Raw genomic sequence first — 18,640 nt, forward strand, 5'->3', positions numbered from 1 at the left:
GCTCCAGGAAGGAGTCCCTGCACCTAAGCCACCCAGACTTACAGGAAAGATCTGGAACTCAGTATCCCATGACTGTTCTGCTGCCCGGAAGTGGGGGCCCATGGTGGAACCACCTTCTTCTTCATCTTCTCTGGCTAACTCAGTCTCCAGGGTCTCCAGTTCAGTTCCATTGTCAGGGTCCAGGGCCTCCTGAGGACATTGGGACAGACCAAAGTATGCCCCTGACCTCTTCATTGTCTGCCACCACCACCACCCCAGGACCTTCCCTTTGAGCACCGTCCACTTCCCACCAACCTCTAGGATGGTGACATTGCTACCAAAGGTCACAGCTGTGGTGATGACCATAGGCATGGGAGTTGGAGACAGAGTTGGTTCTGGTGACTCTGTCTTGGGGACGTCAGTGAAGGTCTGGAGGAAGGACAGAGAGAGTATCAGGTCTGGGGCCAGGACAATCAAGGTGGAAGGGAGGGCACTTCCCTGGTGGTCCAATGGCTAAGATTCTGCACTCACAATGCAGGGGGCCCAGATTCAATCCCTGGTCAGAGAACTAGACCCCACATGCTGCAACTAAGAAAGATCCCACGTGCCCCAGCTAGGACAGTGAAAGTGTTAGTCACTCAACTGTGTCCGACTCTTTGCGATCCCATGGACTGCAGCCCATCAGGCTCCCCTGTCCATGGGATTCTCCAGGCAAGAACACTGGAGTGGGTTGACATTTCCTTCTCCAGGGGGACTTCCCAACCCAGGGATCAAACTCGGGTCTCCCCCATTCTGGACATATTCTTTACCATCTGAGCCATCAGGGAAGCCTAAGACAAGGCACGTGAACAAATAAATAAATAATTTTTAAGGTGAAAAGGGAAGATACTTTTAAAAAAAGAAAGGCAAAAGAGAGGTGAAGGAAGAGACAGACCCTGTCTCCCAGAGCACTCAGTCCAGGGAGGGGGACAGAGGTGGGTTCTCAGAAAACATCAGAGGGGTATAGGGCACCCGCAGGCCTGTGGAGGCCAAGGTGTGCTGGCTGGATGAGGACAGCCAGCAGGGGGAGCCCTCGTATGTGGAGGACAGACGGGGCTGGCCAAAGCCCAGTGGTCAAGGTCAATGTCCAGCACTCAGGGCCAGACTCCCGGAAGCCTAGCTCATGTGTCCGCTCCCAAGGCAGAACTCAGCGGTCAGCCAGCCAGCCTGCAGTCAGAGGGGGAGTTTGAGCTCCTGCTGGCCCAGACAGCTGCAATGGAAATGGGTCAGGGTGCACAGCGGGTGGTGGGGGCCCAGGTGAAGGGCTGACGCTGAGGAAGGGTAGAATAGTCCTGGCATCTCTGTTCTAGGCTGAAGTGCTAATCTCTTTCTCCACACTGATGCTGAGAACAGATGTAATGCCATGGGTGACCCTCCAAACAAGGACCCCAACAAAGGGCACCCACCAGGGACACCTACACAGTGGCCCTGCCAACTGATGACCAGCATCAATGGCCCCCAATTATTCCCACAGTCATGACCCATTGCATGCATGCGTGCTAAGTCGCTTCAGTCGTATCCGACTCTTTCTGACCCCATGGGCTATAGCCTGCCAGGCTCCCCTGTCCATGGGGTCCTCCAAGCAAGAATACTGGAGCAGGTTGCCATTTCTTCCTCCAGGGGATCTTCCCAACCCAGGGATCAAATCTGTGTCTCCTGCATTGGTAGGTGGATTCTTTACCACTAGCTCCATCTGGGAAGCCCAATTTAGTGACCCTCCAATTAATAATCTGTGATCAGTGACCCCCATTAAGAATCCTAATCAATGACTAACCAAAACACCTCCTAATAATCTGTATCATTGATCTTCCACTAGGTATTCCTATAACCAGTCACCCATCACTGGCCCCCCAATTAATGACGTCCATTAATGACCCCAACCAGTTACTCTTTCAGTGTCCTCCCCAACCAATGACCCCCCACAAGAAGTACTAACCAGTGACCCCCTAAACAATGAATCCTCCTAACCAGTGATCTTCCAACAACAAATACCCACAAGTGAACTCAACTAGTGCTCTCCAACCAATGACCCCCCCCCCCAGACAGTAATTTCATTAACCAATGACCCATCAATGACTTCCCAAATAATTACCCATCAGGGACTCCCAAATTAATTATGTCATCCGTGATCCCCCCAAAATCACTCCCCAACTAGTGATTCTAACTGGTGACCCCACTAGTGCTTTCTAATCAATGGTCTCCCACTGGTGACTTCCCCAATTAGTGATCCTCAGCAATGACGCTCCCCCCCCATTAGCTCTAAACTAGTGACACCATAACACCAACAGTTGCCTCCATCAATGGCTTCCAAGAGTGACCTCCAACTAGAAACCCCCAAACATCAACCTTAATAAATATCTCCTTACAGTAACCCATCTCAACCAGTAATCTCTATCAGGGAATCCAAATGGTGTGCCCCTAATTGCTATTGTTGCTGTTCAGTCATCAAGTCATGTCCAACTCTTTGAAACCCCGTGGATGTTAGAAGACCAGGCAACTTCACCCACCATTATATCCTGGAGTTTGCTCAAATTCATGTCCATTGAGTCAGTGATGATATCTAACCATCTCATCCTCTGCCATCCCCTTCTCCTTTTGCCTTCAGTCAGTCTTTTCCACCATTAGGGTCTTTTCCAATGAGTCCCCCCAGTGAGTGACCCTTCATTGAATAACCCCAACCAGTCCAACACCAAACAATGATGCACCAACAAACCCATCGTTGAACCCAGCTAGTGGCTCTTCTTAAACAGTAGCCCTCACAAGAACCCCCTAATAATAACGTACTCATCTGGGTGTGCCCCCTCCCTCCAGCACCCCCACCCCCAGAACTGGAGGTTGGGAGGAAGACATGGGAAAGCTCCTAAGACAGGATCAACCTCCCCAACCGTGATTGGTCAGCTGAGGGAAGTCAAAGGTCAGGGACTGGAGACCAGAGGGGGGAACCCTGGATGAGGCATAAGGGATCAGTGGGGATCAGAGGCCAGAAGCAGGGCAGTCAAAGAGCAGACCCCTTACCTGGTTCTCCAGGGAGCCAGGAGGTGGACTCACAGCCAAAGTTTCCTTGTTCTTCTTCTTCCTGCCCTTTCCCTTACGACCTCGCCCTTTTTTCTTCCCTTTTCCTTTCCCCTTCCGCCTAGGGGGAGGGGTTTCTGGCTCTCCCTGAGGGACCTGGGGAGAGGATTCCAATCAGATCCAGGGTCCCTGAGTGGAGGCTCCATCACTCAGATCACCGGAGGTCATGCTGGCACATGGTCCATTGGTCCTGTGTTTTAAAGCCAGGGAACTGGGGTCGAGGTCAATATATGATCTGGGGCCAACGGTCAGTTATGTGACTGGAGGCCAAAGTCATTCATGCCTAGGAATGGTTTGAGGGCAAGGGTCACTGAGCCCCATGGACAGGGCTCAGAATTCACTTATTCCTGAGACCTGGAGCCAGGGCTATCTAAGCCAGTGACCTCAGGACAAGCCCCATACTCACCGTGGTGACTGCTGGATCCAGGTCATCACAGCCAGGAAGGTATCGCTCACATGCCTGGAAGGCAGCCTGGGGATCTGGGCTTATCACCAGCTCCTGAACATCTCCCTGGGGAGAGAATGGGGGTTGGCAAAGGGGTCCACAGGCTGACTCCAATCCCCACTCCAAGCATCAGGGTCTCGTGTTTTTCCACTCAAATCACCACTACCAAGTATAAGGAAGGGATAGCCCCACCACAGCCCCAGAAATCCCTCTGCACCCCAAAACTGAGAGCAGGAAGATTCTATCAGGGTGATGCCAAACCACAAGCCATACCCCACAATGTCTGTCCCATCAGAGGCACATTTGTTCCTTTCTTCTCAGGCACATGGTGAGACCTACTGTGTGTCAGGCACCCTTCAAGTTACCAGGGATAAGAAGGGAAACAAAAACTTTCCTAGTGGTCTAGTGGCTAAAAATCTGCCAATGCAGGGGACATGGGTTCAATCCCTAGTCCAAGAAGATGCAATATGCTGCAGTGAAACTAAACCCATGCATCACAACTACTAAAGCCCACGTGCCCTGGAGCCCATGTTCCCCAACAAGAAAAGCCACCACAAGGAAAAGCCCATGGGCTGCAACTGGAGAGTAGCCATAGCAGCAACGAAGACCCAGCAGAGCTATAAAAATAGACAATTTTTTTTTTTAGAAAAAGAAGAAGACCAGATGATGAGTTCCCTGGATTTTTATGACACACATAACAATCACTTCGTTGAAAACACATCTGTCACAGAGCCTCAGGACACCGTGTCTTGCTGGCAACACGCACCATCACAACCACCAGCATGGTCACACATCACAATCTTATCCTCCCACCATAAGCCAAGTATGTGTGTGCATGCTAAGTCACTTCAGTCATGTCCAACTCTTTGTGACCCCATGGACTATAGCCCGATAAGCTCTTCTGTCCATGGGATTCTCCAAGCAAAGATACTGGAGTGGGTTGCCATTTCCTCCTCCAGGGGATCTTCTCAACCCAGGGGTCAAACCCACATTTCCTTTGTCTCCTGCATTGCCCGGCAGGTTCTTTACTACTGTGCCATCTGGGAAGCCTAAGCCTAGTATGCACCATCTCAAATGATGGATTCGTTGTTTTACAGTCTCACAGACACACACCAAAGATGCACTGCGACGCGAGGGGCTTCCTTCTCTCAGCTTCCTGGTGCTGAATTGAAGCTGGATAGTTCCCTTCTCTTATCTCTTCGTCAGATTCAGGCTGCAGACAAACCTCCCTTCAGCCCTCTGCCTCAGTTTCCCCATCACTGAAGTGAAGTGAAGTGAAAGTCACTCAGTCGTGTCTGACTCTTTGCGATCCCATGCACTATACAGTCCATGGAATTCTCCAGGCCAGAATACTGGAGTGGGTAGCCTTTCCCTTCTCCAGGGGATCTTCCCCACCCAGGGATCGAACCCAGGTCTCCCACATTGCAGGCGGATTCTTTACCAGCTGAGTCACAAGGAAAGCCCAAGGATACTGGAGTGAGTAGCCTATCCCCTCTCCAGCGGTTCTTCCTGACCCAGGAATCAAACCGGGGTCTCCTCAATTGCAGGCGGATTCTTTACCAACTGAGCTATGAGGGAAGCCCAATCCCTGAAAGGCTACCTCAAAAGTCTCCTCTCCAAGGTCCTGGGTCCCCAGCACAGTGAGTCCCGCTGTGCTGATGAATCGAGGTCCCTGAGCCAATATGGGGAGCTGAGGTTCACAATCAGCCACCAGGGTCACCATCCCACCGTCCACACTGACTGCCACACGATGCCACCTGCAAGCGCACAGTCTCAGTGGGCGGGTGCTCCTCACCCCCCCCTCCCGGGACCCCCCACCCTCCCCATATTCACCTGCCGTCCGTGAGGTTGACCTGCTGGGGGAGGGGGCTGAAGGAATCACCTAGGAGGTCCAGAGCTGGCCCCAAGGCCAAGCCCAGCTGCCGGATGCCGCCCTCATCGTAGACCGACAGAAGGACAGAACGGTTGGCTGGCTGGCCCCGCAGAGTGATTAGGATGGAGAAGTTCTCAGGAAAGTGCCCGTCTGGGAGGGCAGAGGGGAGGAGGCAGTTCATGCTGTGACCCCAGCTCCCAGGATGACCCACAGCCCCTCTGGCCCTGACTCACCTTGGAAGAGCTCCTGCGTGGGGACACCAAGGGTGCTGGTCTTGCCCACCCGGAATGCTCGGTCGCCCTCCGGGACCCTCTGGGGGCAGAGGCCGGGTCCCTCAGGGATCCCAGCCTGGCCCCCCCGCACGCCCAGCGCTTTCAGCACATCCACAGAATCTGCTAGAGAAAGAAGGCAGGGTGCGGGGCGGTCAGAACAAGCCCAGGACCCTGTGTGAGCAGCTCCAGTTTGGAGGACTCCGCACCCCCAACGGTGTTTATGGGTCAGGGGGAAGGAGCCGGCCTGGGACCCATGGTCCCCTCACCCCTGCACAGCTGTTCCGGCCTCATCAGCCTGTTGACTCCTGTTTTTTTCCCTTGGTTTTTGGTGAGAAGAGAAAAAAAAGCTGACCTAGTTCTGGGATGAATCAAAGCTTCCTGGCCTGAGCCCCAGAGCCAGGCAGTCCCCCTCTCCACACTCCCCCGCACCGGGTCCCTGGGGCTGCTTCCCAGGCCTGAAGCCCCCTTGCCAGGGGAAACCCACTTCGAGAGGAGGGGCTCCTTCTGTATGTTCTTCCCACCTCTTCCCTTGGCTCTGCTCCCTCTGACCTCCTCCCTCTGACCACGCTCATCCATGACTTCCTCTGACCACCTTCCCCCATGATCTCCTCCCTCTGACCACCACCTCTCCTGGCTTCTTCCTCTGACCACCATCACCCGGGACTTCCTCTCTTTGACCACTGCCACTTTGGATCTCTTCCCTCTGACCACACTTTATCTGATCCCCACTGATTTCTGGCCATGCCCTCTGACCTTTCTCTGCCTGACCCTGACCATCTCCTTCTGACTACCCCCGACCTCTTTGCTCTGCCTATCCCAGTCTGTTCCAACACGTGACCTCCCCATTTTATCACCCTCTCTGGCCTTCTCTCCTCTGACCACCTCTCCCTGATAACCTCCTGACTTCCTCCTTCTGACCCTCTCCCTCTCATCCCAGCAAAGGAAGAGATTGGTCCAATCAGATCCTAACCCAGGCTGTCCTGCCAGCCCCACCCGGCGCAGCCTGGCCAGTGCTAAGTAGAACCACATGGCTTGGGCAAGGGTGGGCGGGGTCCTCCCCTGGGCCCAAAGCCCCTGCCTGATCCCCCTCCCCTCAGCAGAATGCCCCACTGACCCCCTGACCCAGCCTCTTGGCAGGAGCCAGATTCTGCTGAATCTGCCATGACCTCACCCCGGGGGCGGCTCGGCTGAGCTCACCACTGGGGAGCCAGGATGAGGGGCCAGACTTGGGGGAGATCAGGGCTCAGATGTGGGCTTCCCATCCCCGCTCCTCCTGGGTCAGATCCTGCATTCACCAGACTCTGCAGAGCCCTGTTCCAACCTCGGCTCTCTCGCCCCAAACTTCTGCTAGTTTTCCTTCTCTCCCCCTCCCGGCCTTCTCCCCATCCCACTCTCTGTGTCCAGCCCTGAATCAGTCCCTCTCCCTCTCTCTTTCGCTAACTCATGCTCTCTCTCACTCTCTAGCTCTCTCTGTCTCTGTCTCTTGGTACTTCCCTGGTTCTCACATCTGTTTTTCTCTGGCCTCTCTCTATCTCTGTGTGTGGATTACTCTCCCTATCTCTCTCCTCTCTCTCTCTCTCTCTCTGCCCCCATACCCACTCCCCCCCAACTCTGCTGTTTCCACCAGCCCCAACTTTAATTGCCTGAATTGCCTGTTCTGTGGCTAGGCTGTCATTAAGAGGTATTTGGGTTACAGCCCCCTGGGGCTAAGATCTGGACTCCCAGGCTCTTCTGACCACAAGGGTCACTCCTGGGTGGAATGATCAACCCAGCTGCCCTCTCTCCAGACCGAAGCCCCAGGGAGGGCTGAGATCCATGATTCCACCAATGTGGCTCTCCCAGCCTCTCCTTTCACCCAGACTCAGAAGGATCTCCCCTCGACCAACTGCTCAATCACGTTTTAAACGTCTTCCCCGTCATCTAACCCAAATGTCTCCTCCTTCAATCTGTGTTCCTTCTGTCACGGCCTTTCAGAAACTAACTACCCTTTCTTTTCATGGCTGGCTTGCTGACAAGGAAATACACAAGCGGCATTGAGTTCTGCCTGCAGGACCAGGAGCTGGGGGTCTGTCAAGCACCCAGCTTGCCCTTCTCCCCACAGACTCTCCCGGGTGCTTGTGAGGACCCCAGGGAGAGGCTGGTGGGGTCTAGGATGTGGAGGGAGGCAGGCAGCGATCAGGCTGGGACATGGCTGGGACCCCTCAGATGTGTAGGGGAGCTTAGATATGAATGTGCAAATGTGTATACGTGCTATAGTGTATGTGGGTGAGACTGTGCAAGCATGTGTATGACTCTGTATGGTCCAGGGACTAGCTGACCGTGCGCTTTGTGATATGTCTATGAGAGTATTTGGCCTATGATGGAGTGTTTAGGTGCAGCTCTTTGACTTGTTCTGGGGTCCCAGCAGTGAGTCAGAGATTCTGCAGGTGATTCAGGGAAATCTGTGATTGTCATAGCTCAAACTCCAGCGAGATGCAGGCGTGGGGTTATCTGTGAGACTGAAGCCAAGTCAGCGAGTGGGTGACTGGTCGGGAACACTTTGCTGCTTTGTGTGGATGCCAGTGGAAGAACGTGTGAGCGTTTGAAAGCGTAGGCGGGTGACAAAAGCTGTTGCCGTGTGCGGACGGCTGATGGGGTTGCCTGGGCGTGGGTACCAGGTGTTTAACATTCTTGGTGTCCCCAGGGCCTTATATTCGGAATGCGTGCCTGAGATCGCACGACTGTGTGGATGTGTGAGCGTGGGAATGGGGCATAGGCTAATTTGGGATTATCCGCGTGAGCAGGGATCTCTCCGAACTGCTGAGAAAGTTAGAAAGTTGGAGGGGCCAGGGTGCTCGGGTCGGGGTGGGCTGCGTTAGTGGAGGATTACCGGTAGGGCCTGACTTGGGGTATCTTAGACCAGGGAAGCCCCCTCAATCACACTTGAAGAACCACGACCTTCCCAAAGCCCGGGGAGCCCCCGACCCAGAACCCTGAGGGGCGGGGCGTGGCGTCCTGCCAGAACCGCACAGCTGGGCGTGCGTCAGCGCTGACTCATCCGTCCGGCGGCCCCCGGGACCCCCTGGGGGGGCCCTGAGAAATTCCTCGGGAAAAACACCCGAGGCTTGCTCAGCTTAGGAAAGCAACTTCCACTCCCCCCACCACCCGGCCCGCACTCCGCCCCTCCCTTCCCTGAGCCCCGCCCCGTCTCGCCCCTCCCCAGGGCCCTCCCGAGGCCCTGTCCATGGTGCTGATCCCGGCTCTGGGGAGCGCGGGGTGGGGGAGGGGGCAGGGATGGGGGGAAAAGGAGGTGGGCGCGCGCTAACTGGGGTCAAAAGAGGAAGAGGAAGAATACGGTGAAGCCGTTTGGGGAGCCGCCAAGGGAGCTCTGAATCCCAGGTCAACCCTCTCCCCTACAAGTCCCCACCCACCATCCCCCTTAGAATGATCCTCATGGGCAGTTATTTACCTATTTACCCCCCAAGTCACAACCACAGCCCTCATAGGGTCACCCAGAGACACAATCACACGCATAACACGCGCGGTTATTCTTAAAATCAGCCCCACACACAGACACACACTCGCAATACAATTCAATCACAGACTCGCCCAGGGATCATCCCATCACCCATATCCATACAATCGTCAACTCCCACTTCGAGCACACACATAATTTCACCCTAAATGCCCCCAAGCTCATTGCTGCTCACGCACACATACCTATAAATTGCATGCATTCCCTTGCACGCACCACGAAACAGGGTCACAGGTTTCCATGCTCCCCCAAACTGTCACACCCGCAAACCGCCCAAACACTCGCGCCCCACGCAACGCGCACACGCCCCCCCCCCCATTCCCCACTCCGCGGCGTCTTTGGGAGCCTCGCTGGACCCTGCACTCCAAGTCCTATTTCCCCTTTCCCGGCTCACCGGCCTGCATCCGAGGCAGAAGCTGCAGAGAAGCCAGGAGCAGGCAGAGGCCGGCCCGCGGCTGGCCCGGGCCACGGCGACTCCCCATCCCGGCGGGGCCCACACTCAAGGCGGGGGACCAGCCCGGGCGGCTGTAGGGCGCGGCGTCTCCTCCGGCTTGGTGCAGTCCCTCCGCGGCCGACTCCACTCGGGATCCGCAGGAGACTGCCCGAGACCCCGCCCTGGCCTCGCCCTGCGCTCCAGCGCCCGGCCAGGCGGAGCTCAAGGGAGGGGGGGCAGCTGACAGCTGGTGTGGGGAATTGGGAAAGTTTGTGCTGAGCGCTGATTGGCCGGCAAAGGGTGGAGCCCTGGGCCGGGAGCTGGGCCCTTTTTGCCCCACCTCACAGTAGCGGAGAGTGAAAGAGCCGGCTTAAAACTAAATATTATTAAAAAAACTAAGATCGTGGCACTTGGCCCTATGACTGCAGCCATGAAATCAGAAGACGACTGCTTCTTGGCAGGAAAGCAATGACAAACCTAGACAGTGTGGTGAAAAAGAGACGTTACTCTGCCGACAAAGGTCCGTATAGTCAAGTCTGTGGTCTTCCCAGTGGTCAGGTACAGTTGTGATAGTGGATGGTAAAGAAGGCAGGGTGCCAAAGAATTGATGCCTTTGAAATGTGGTGCTGGAGAAGACTCCTGAAACTCCCTTGGACAACAAGGAGATCAAACCCGTCAATCTTAGGGAAATCAACCCTGAATACTCGTTGGAAGGACTGATGCTGAAACTGAAGCTCCAGGATTTGGGTCATCTGATGTGAAAAGCCGACTCATTGGAAAAGTCCCCGATACTGGGGAAGATTGAGGGCAGAAGGAGAAGAGGGCATCAGAGGATGAGATGTCGGAATGGCATCACAGATGCAATGGACATGAACTTGGGCAAACTTCAGGAGATGGTGAGGGACAGGGAGGCCTGGTGGACTGCAGTCCATGGGGTCCCAAAGAGTCATACACAACTGTCCGACTGAACAATAACAGTAGCAGAGTAGGGTCACTCCCACCCAGCCTTAAATTCCAGGGTCCCAGACTTTTTCTCCAAACAGACTCTGTCAAATATCTTAGTCCCTTTCAAACCTGCAGCCTCCATCTAGGGCCTGGAAATAGAGGGTAGAGCTTTATATCAAATCTTTTGTCTCAGTCAGGCCCCCAGCTGGGGTCCCAGCCTGATGCTGAATCCTCACCCACCTGCCTGACCCCACAATAAGGTACCAGCCTCACTCCCTGCCTCCTCTGTGTGTGCTCAGTCATGCCTGACTCTTTGGAGACGTCATGGGCTGTAGCCCGCCAGGCTCCTCTGTCCATGGAATTCTCCACTCAAGAATACTGGAGTGGATTGCATTTTCTTCTCCAGGGGATCTTCCTGACCCAGGGTCAAACGTGGGTCTCCTGCATCACAGGCAGATTCTTTGTTGTCTGAGCCACCAGAGAAGCCCAAACTCTTAATCTTCAAATAAAGCCCCCCACCTCCATCCTCGGCGCTCTTCTCCCAGACTCAGATCCCAGCGGGGTGTCCCAGGCAAACCCCCAAATCCTCACGCATTTCCCCATTAAATCAGGGAGTCTGGTCCTACCCTCAAGCAGGGCACTGCCGCAGGGAGGGGTGGACCCCTGCCATTCCTGGGGTGAGGCAGAACGCTCCCTTCACCCCACTGGGAACTCTCCCCCACCCTAGTGTGGTCAGCTCCGCACAGGTTAGGCGGAGCTGTCTGTGCAATTGAACAAGCGCAGACAGGCAGGATTTGAGAGAGCTTCCGCAGGGAGGAACCCGAGGGGCGTGTCCCGGGCCCTGAACCGCTCCCCTCCCCCCCCCCCCCCCCCATGGGGAAGAGGGAGAAGCCTCCCTCCCGGCCTCTGACTCTTAGACAAAGAGACTTTGTGTCCCTGGGGAGGAGGGGGTGGGGACCCATCTGGCCTGAGGGGGAGGGAGGCCCTGAGTGGGAGGAGGAGAGGGAATCTCCTCAAGTCACTTCTACTCCCTCTTCAGGGACACCGGAGACTAAGACTTCCCTAGCTGAAGACCCGTAAAGTTCCTGCCCTGCCCTCTTTTGTTGGGAAGTTCTTCCTGTAGTCTAACCCCATCTTCTGCCATTTCTATGCCCTTTCTCTCTTTAAAAAGACCCTTCTGGGACCACACTCTCTCCACCAGAGATTCTTTGCCCAGGGTAGAAACAGCCAGAGAACACCCCTGCTCATTTCCCATGCACCCCAAACACCACCCCCCAGCCCTGAATAACTTATCATCATAACAAAAGCCCCCAGTTATGAGTGTATTGGGGAGGAAAGGAAATACTTGACAGATAAAAAGAAAGGACTGCATTGAAATTAAGGGATTCTGGCCCCCCCACGCCCCCCCACCCCGTGGCTGCCTGTGCAAGGTCAGTTCATAATTGAGGAATCCCAGGGTTCCTTCATGCTGCTGGGGACCGGGTGGAGGGTGCTTAGGAGAGAGCAGATGAGCGGATGATAGGTGGCGGGAGTCAGGTGCTGGCCAGTGGAGGTCACGCGTCCAGGGAAGAATCAACATGGCCGATGCACCCCGGACTGTACTCATCTCAGGATGCTCCTCTGGGATTGGCTTGGAGCTGGCAGTGCAGCTGGCTCATGACCCCAGGCAGCGCTACCAGGGTAAGGGGCCTGGGGGTGGGGAGGACAGGCCGGGAAAGACAGGAGTGGGTATGGCTTCCCAGGACCCCTCAGCTCTCCCCGCACTATTTCCACTAGTCCATGCCTTCAGCTGCCCTGGTGAGCTTGGGGAGACCCCAGAACACCGAGATGCCCCCTTCCCACCTCTGCTTGTGAATCATCCCCCATCCAAAGAAAGTTTCTAATGCACCTATTGGGTCTCAGGGTTTAGGTGTGGAAATACAGCTGTGGAAAAAAAAAAAAAATAGACAAAGATCTCTGCTGTGGGCAGTGATGTAGTGGGGAGGAGAGGGAAGACAAATACTAGACAGATATTTTAATTGCATTATGTGGCCAGTGCTGACTGGTCAGAAGCAAAATAAAGGAAGTGGGATGCGTGTGTGTGATATTTTTAGAAGGGCTGGCTGGGGAGGACTTCTCTGAGGTTTCACTTAGGCATTCCCTGAAGATTCCCCTCCCCCACCCCTCCCCAGATTACTACTCAGCGATAAGCCTCTTAAGTGACCCTGACCTTGAGGGTTTGGAGTGGGGGGGCAGGGCGCAGCTGTAGGTCTAAAGACTTGGCCTTCTACAGCTTTGGAGTCAATGGCCCCAATCTGCACCCCACCCAGAACCTCTGACCCAGAGCGCACTAGAGTCGAAGCAGCCAAAGGGCCATTACTTAATAGAAGGATGCAAGGGTGAGGACATTGCCCCACTTGGCAAGGTTGCTTCTCCCAGGGCTCTGCTGCCTTAGAGACATGCGCAACTTTGGCAAAACCCATGGTCAGAGGAGCCTGGCGGGCTACAGTCCATGGGGTCGCAGAGAGTCAGATTTGACTTAGCAACTAAACAACAAGGATAAATTAGGCAAGAAACTTCATTTTGTTGAGACTTGGTGAGTCAATGGGGATAATATTATCTATGTGTTCTGATTACTACTGGTAAAAACAGAGCACCCCAAAATGTATGGCATACAACAGCTGCAATCACCTTTTTTGAGAGATTTACAAACGTTATGAACTTGGAAGAGCTCAGCTGGGCAGTTCAGGCTCAAGGTCAAAGGCCACGAGAACAGACGAGACTGGAACAAGTCAGGGTTGGGCAGACATCTCTCTCCCTTCCAGCCATCTCAGGGCTGCTTCATGTGGTCTTTCTTTCTGGGCTGGCTTGGGCTTCCTCCCAGCATGGTGGCCTCAGGACAGGGCTGCTATAGGGTGGCTAAAGGCTTCAAGAGTAAGCATTCCAACAAGCAAGGCAGAAACTGCAACATCTTTTCCATCCTAATCTCCTAAGCCACACAGTGTTACCTTTACCACAGTCTATTGATTCCCAGCTAGTCACAGGATTCAAGAAGCAGATTTCATGTCCTGCTGGGTAAGAAGCTACATTCTAGAAGAGCATGAGCAATAAAAGATGTTGTGGCCATCTTTGGAAAATAAGTCAAAGACCTAATCATAGGAGTGCTGTGAGGATTAGAGTTAGCACTTATTTAAAAATGTTTAGCATAGTATATGGCACATAGTAGGCGTTCAATAAATTGGAATCTATGCTGATGATGTAAATGTGGCTATTCATACTTACATGTGCATATCTGCACATATGTTGACTTTATTTTTTTATTGGAAAAGGTGGCACTAGTGATAAAGATCCCACCTGCCAATGCAGGAGATGTGAGAGACACGGGTTCAATCCCTGGGTCAGAAAGATCCCCTGGAGAAGGAAATGGTAACCCACTCCAGTCTTCTTGTCTGGAGAATCCCATGGACAGAGGAGCCTGGTGGGCTACAGCCCATGGGGTCACAAAGAGCTGGGCATGAAGCGACTTAGCATAGCACAATGATTTTACAATGTTGTGTTGGTTTCTGCCATACAATGCAAATCAGCCACAATTATATCATATCCCCTCCTTCCGCACTCCCATTCCTCTAAGTCATCACAGAATGGAGGCTGGGCTCCCTGTGTTATATGGCAGCTTCCCACTAGTTATCTATTTTACACATGGTAGTGTATATATGTCAACGCTACATTCTCAATTCTCCCTACCCTCTCCTTCCCCCACTGTGTCCATTCTCTAAGTCTGTGTCTCCATTTCCTCCCTGCAAATAAGTTTACCAGTACTATTTTTCTAGATTCCATATATATGCATTAATATACAACATTTGTTTTTGTCTTTCTGACTTACTTCACTCTGTATAACAGGCATATGTTGACTTTAGATGTGCAGGCATTTCTTTCCTCAAACCAATCTGTTCTATGTTTGTTTTATTGTCTTACCTACTGGTTTTGAATTCCATGAAGCCATGCACTTTATCTTATTTCATGTGATAGCCTCTGCAACTCGAATAGGGCATAGGGTAGAGTGGATGCTCAATACATGTTTGCTAGATGAATGGATGGATGGATGGATGGGTGGAGGTACATATAAATGCCTGTACATAAGTATGCACTTGTGATTGTATGGTGAATGTAGATGTATAAACCTATGGGTCTCCATTCCTCTGTGACATTCCTCATGCAGTATCACAGGAACGTGGACGTTCACTCATAGGGTAAAGGAACCAGTGCCTGCTCCAACTCTGCTCTCTGTTCCCAGTGGTGGCCACCATGAGGGACCTGGGAAAGAAGGGGACACTGGAGGCAGCTGCTGGGGAAGCTCTGGGTCAGACCCTCACCGTGGCCCAGCTGGACGTGCTCAGTGACGAGTCAGTGGCCCAGTGTCTCAGCTGCATCCAGGGAGGGGAAGTGGACGTGCTTGGTGAGTCTGAGCATCCCCTGGGGCCACTTTCCTCCTCTGTGGCCTAAGCAGAGATCCTCAATCACAGCAAGCCCTCTCCAGTGTCTGGGAACCAGCCCTCTTGTTTCACCAGTAACCGCTGACTCTGTACAGAAGGGGTAAACCAGTTGGCTAAGAGCCCAGGCTACCATTCAGTTTATTAGAGATACAAAAAATAAATTGAGACCTGGGAATAGGGTGGATTTTTTTGAATGGAACTTCTCACGTATGAAGAAAACCATACGTGGTTGGGGAAATTAATTTGATGAGTCATTGAGGGAAAGGAGCATGATGAAGAAGCAACTCATGGTCCCTAAATGGTCCTCCAAGGAGGGTGGATGTGGCTGTTTTGATGCAATTTGGGGTCAGAGCTGAATTGCTCATGCATTGAAGGGGAGGCTGTTCCCAGCAGTCCTCTTCCCCACCCAGGGTTAAGAGTCCCCTATAACAAACGCTAAACCATATTTAAAGATTTTCAAGGCTCCACATTTGTCCGCCATAGATACCCTGGATTAACCCCAGATTTGGAGCGGGGGAGGGGTGGGACGATTTAGCAAGAGTCCCTGGGAGAGTGACCCTAGAAGGGTTGGGGGACTTCAAAGTAACCTTCACCCCTCCCCCCCTTAGTGAATAATGCTGGAGTGGGCCTGGTGGGGCCCTTGGAAGGGCTCAGCCTAGCTGCCATGCAGAATGTCTTTGATACCAACTTTTTTGGGGCTGTCCGTCTGGTCAAGGCTGTGCTTCCTGGCATGAAGAGAAGGCGACAGGGCCACATCGTGGTGGTCAGCAGCGTCATGGGGCTGCAGGGTGAGTCCTGAGGATCCAATGCTGGGAATCCTCCCAGTGTCTGACCCTCCCCCCGCTGGAAGGATGGCAACTAGGTTTTAACTCATATTCCCTAAATAGACCTGCATTGAGAAGAATACTGAACTTCAGGAGGAAAAAGTTCTGGGATAGATTAATTATGTCTACCATGGTACAGGAGTAGACAGGGCTGGTATACATGCTGCCAATGGCCATCCACATCCATTATCAACCCCACTTCTGGAGACCTCTGAAAATCTCTTCCAACCATCCCACAAAACTCAAAGGAACCATCAGAACTCCTCCTGAGACTCCTTCTTGCCAGACCCCACCAGACCCCAGAGATGTCTAGATCTGGGACTCTGAGGTTCTGCAGGAAAGAGAGTGGTGATTGACTAGAGATGTCTGCTACGGGCCTTCTATGGAGGCCACCTACTTGCCATCCTTGTGCCTGGCTCCTTCCTCCCCAAGCCTTTCTCAACTTCCTTCCTCTCCCTGGAAATTTCCTTGGAGGTGCCCCTCGCGCCAGCAGCCCTCTGAGGAATCCACCTTACTTGTAACCCTGACATGGAAAATCTACATTTACCCAGCTCTTTGGCCCCTCTTCCAGCTACACTCCCTGACTTTGGGGGGGACACGTTCAGTGTTCAACAGGGGCCAATAAAGACCCTGGTGAGTGGGGCTTGTCCTTGGGGACCCCAGGAATCCCATGACCAAGCGGCCCAAGCATTTAGAGGATAGAGGGAAATAGGAGAGTTCCCTGGACTAAGGATGGATGGAACACTGCAAGGAAGAGGTGGGATGAGGCACCCCAACTTCATCCTGACCCTACATGGTCCCATAACACACTACCATACACCTATCACATTGGCCCCAGGTATCCTCTGACCCCTAAATCCTCTTTGCTCTGTCTCCCAAGACCCCATCCCTCTGGACCCACCAAGCCCACCCCCCAGACCCCCAAAGGGCCCGCCTTCCTGCCGTCCTGTCAGGTGTTGTGTTCAACGAAGTCTACGCGGCCTCCAAGTTTGCTGTGGAGGGGTTCTTCGAAAGCCTGGCTGTCCAGCTGCTACAGTTCAACATCTTGTGAGGCGGGCATTTGGACAGTGATGGGAGGATGGAGGCAGTGGCGGGGCAGACAAGGAGAGAGGAGCAGCAGAGGAGACGGGTGGGAGCAAGGAGGCGTGAATAACAATGGGAGACATGGGGAGGTGAGGAGAAAAAAGGGACAGTATTGGAGACTTTCCTGGCAGTTCAGTGGTTAAGACTTCATTTCCAATGCAGGAGGCATAGGCTCAATCCCTGGTCAGGGACTAAGATCCTACATGCCATGCAGCCGCAAAAAAGAAAAAACCCAGAGAGAGAGACAGTATTAGGCAAAATGGGGTATCTGGCATTTGGGGGGCACCAGACTCTCTCCCCTCCCCCTTTTCTCAGCATCTCCCTGGTGGAGCCAGGCCCGGTTATCACAGAATTTGAAGGCAAGCTCCTAGAGCAGGTTTCCACAGCCGAGTTCCCAGGCACCGACCCTGACACCCTGAGCTACTTTCGAGATCTGTACCTCCCAGCCTCCAGGGAGCTCTTTCACAACGTGGGACAGAGCCCACAGGATGTAGCCAAGGTGAGGTGGGGCCCGGAGCCCCAAAACATGGCTCAGGTATGTGAGGGGGCCCCTCCCTACAGAAACCCTGCCCCTCCTTGGGCCCCAGAGCTCAGGGCTCCACCCCACAGGTCATCGTCAAGGTCATCGGCTCGGCCAGACCACCCTTGCGCCGACAGACCAACACCCGCTACACTCCACTGACCGCACTCAAGGCCATGGATCCCTCCGGCAGCCTGTATGTGCGAACCTCCCACCGCCTGCTCTTCCGCTGGCCACGCCTCCTCAAGCTTGGCCTTCGGTGCCTGGCCTGCAGCTGCTTCCGCACCCCAGTGTGGCCCCGATGAACAGAGCCTCACCCAACCCTCCTCACCCCTCAACAACCAAGCCTCTTTAGTTCACACCCCTCTCTGGATATACGACCCTTCACTCATTCATTCATTCATTCAACAAACTCTGCCTGACACATTTTTGTGTCTGGGCATTGCTGGAACCCCAAAGAGCACCCAGCCTCCAGGCACAGACCTCTCTGTGGTCAAGGCTAAGAGCAGAGAGAGCGGACCCTGGGATCCTGGCATCCTGGGCTGAGGAGCCCAGATCAGAGAGCTGGACCTGTGTCCGGGAGGCAAGGAAGGCTTCTTGGAGGAGGGGGCATTGTCCCTGGACCTTGAAGGATGAAACAGGCTGTCTCAGTCAACCTCTGGACTTCATTATCTTCAGTCTGGGGATTTAGGAATGATCCAGACATCCCCATCCCTCCTCCCCTTCTACACACACACTCAAAGCTGGTTTGACTAAGGGGTTTCCAGACTTCCTGGTCACATACTCCATCAGGAGGGCTTCCCAGGTGGCGCTAGTGGTAAAGAACCTGCCTGCCAATGCAGGAGACATAAAAGATGCAGGTTCAATTCCTAGGTTGGGAAGATCCCCTGGAGGAGGACATGGCAACCCACTCCAATATTCTTGCCTGGAGAATCATCATGGACAGAGAAGCCTTGCTAGCTACAATCCATAGTAGGGTCACAAAGAGTTGGACATGAATGAAGCAACTTAGCACGCACGCATTCCATCAGTAAAATGTGTTTGCAAACATATCAGCAATGTATGTATATTTTTTCATAAAATATATATTTGCAACTAATAGTAACCACTGTAAGTAATAAAGCTCAATTTCTTATGTATAAATAAAAACATTAAAAAGAAATAGGGCC

The 18,640-nt window shown here is 53.5% G+C and overlaps 2 protein-coding genes across 3 annotated transcripts in view; one reads left to right on the top strand and one right to left on the bottom strand.

Annotated features, from left to right (window-relative positions):
* Window positions 1–9,847, bottom strand: part of COL5A3 (collagen type V alpha 3 chain) — a 44,321-nt gene extending 34,474 nt beyond the window's left edge. Inside the window, exons 1-8 of one of the 2 annotated variants that reach the window (XM_043911438.1) lie at window positions 9,589–9,847; window positions 5,642–5,800; window positions 5,369–5,558; window positions 5,136–5,292; window positions 3,497–3,601; window positions 3,034–3,186; window positions 295–408; window positions 43–189 (exon numbers count right to left, since the gene is read on the bottom strand). In XM_043911438.1, the coding sequence (XP_043767373.1) occupies window positions 43–189; window positions 295–408; window positions 3,034–3,186; window positions 3,497–3,601; window positions 5,136–5,292; window positions 5,369–5,558; window positions 5,642–5,800; window positions 9,589–9,676 (1,113 nt within the window). In that variant the 5' untranslated portion in view covers window positions 9,677–9,847. Of the gene's footprint in view, window positions 1–42; window positions 190–294; window positions 409–3,033; window positions 3,187–3,496; window positions 3,602–5,135; window positions 5,293–5,368; window positions 5,559–5,641; window positions 5,804–9,588 lie in introns of both variants that reach the window. The other variant, XM_043911437.1, reaches the window with a different exon arrangement.
* A 2,244-nt stretch (window positions 9,848–12,091) lies between these two features.
* RDH8 (retinol dehydrogenase 8) lies at window positions 12,092–18,633 on the top strand. The gene is made up of 6 exons (XM_043911443.1): window positions 12,092–12,252; window positions 14,846–15,007; window positions 15,653–15,832; window positions 16,822–16,915; window positions 17,267–17,450; window positions 17,561–18,633. Exons 1-6 carry the CDS (start codon window positions 12,150–12,152, stop codon window positions 17,774–17,776), a joined length of 939 nt encoding a protein of 312 aa, XP_043767378.1. The 5' UTR covers window positions 12,092–12,149; the 3' UTR covers window positions 17,777–18,633.
* Window positions 18,634–18,640: the final 7 nt, after the last annotated feature.

Source organism: Cervus elaphus, chromosome 9 (assembly GCF_910594005.1).
Source record: "Cervus elaphus chromosome 9, mCerEla1.1, whole genome shotgun sequence".
NCBI lineage: Eukaryota > Metazoa > Chordata > Mammalia > Artiodactyla > Cervidae > Cervus > Cervus elaphus.

Bases quoted from the DNA above. Each gene is read 5' to 3' on its own strand.
- RDH8 (XM_043911443.1), top strand. From the start codon at position 12,150: ATGGCCGATGCACCCCGGACTGTACTCATCTCAGGATGCTCCTCTGGG. The intron at 15,833-16,821 runs GTGAGTCCTGAG...CCGTCCTGTCAG, and splicing joins CAGCGTCATGGGGCTGCAGG to GTGTTGTGTTCAACGAAGTC. The intron at 16,916-17,266 runs GTGAGGCGGGCA...CCCTTTTCTCAG, and splicing joins CTGCTACAGTTCAACATCTT to CATCTCCCTGGTGGAGCCAG.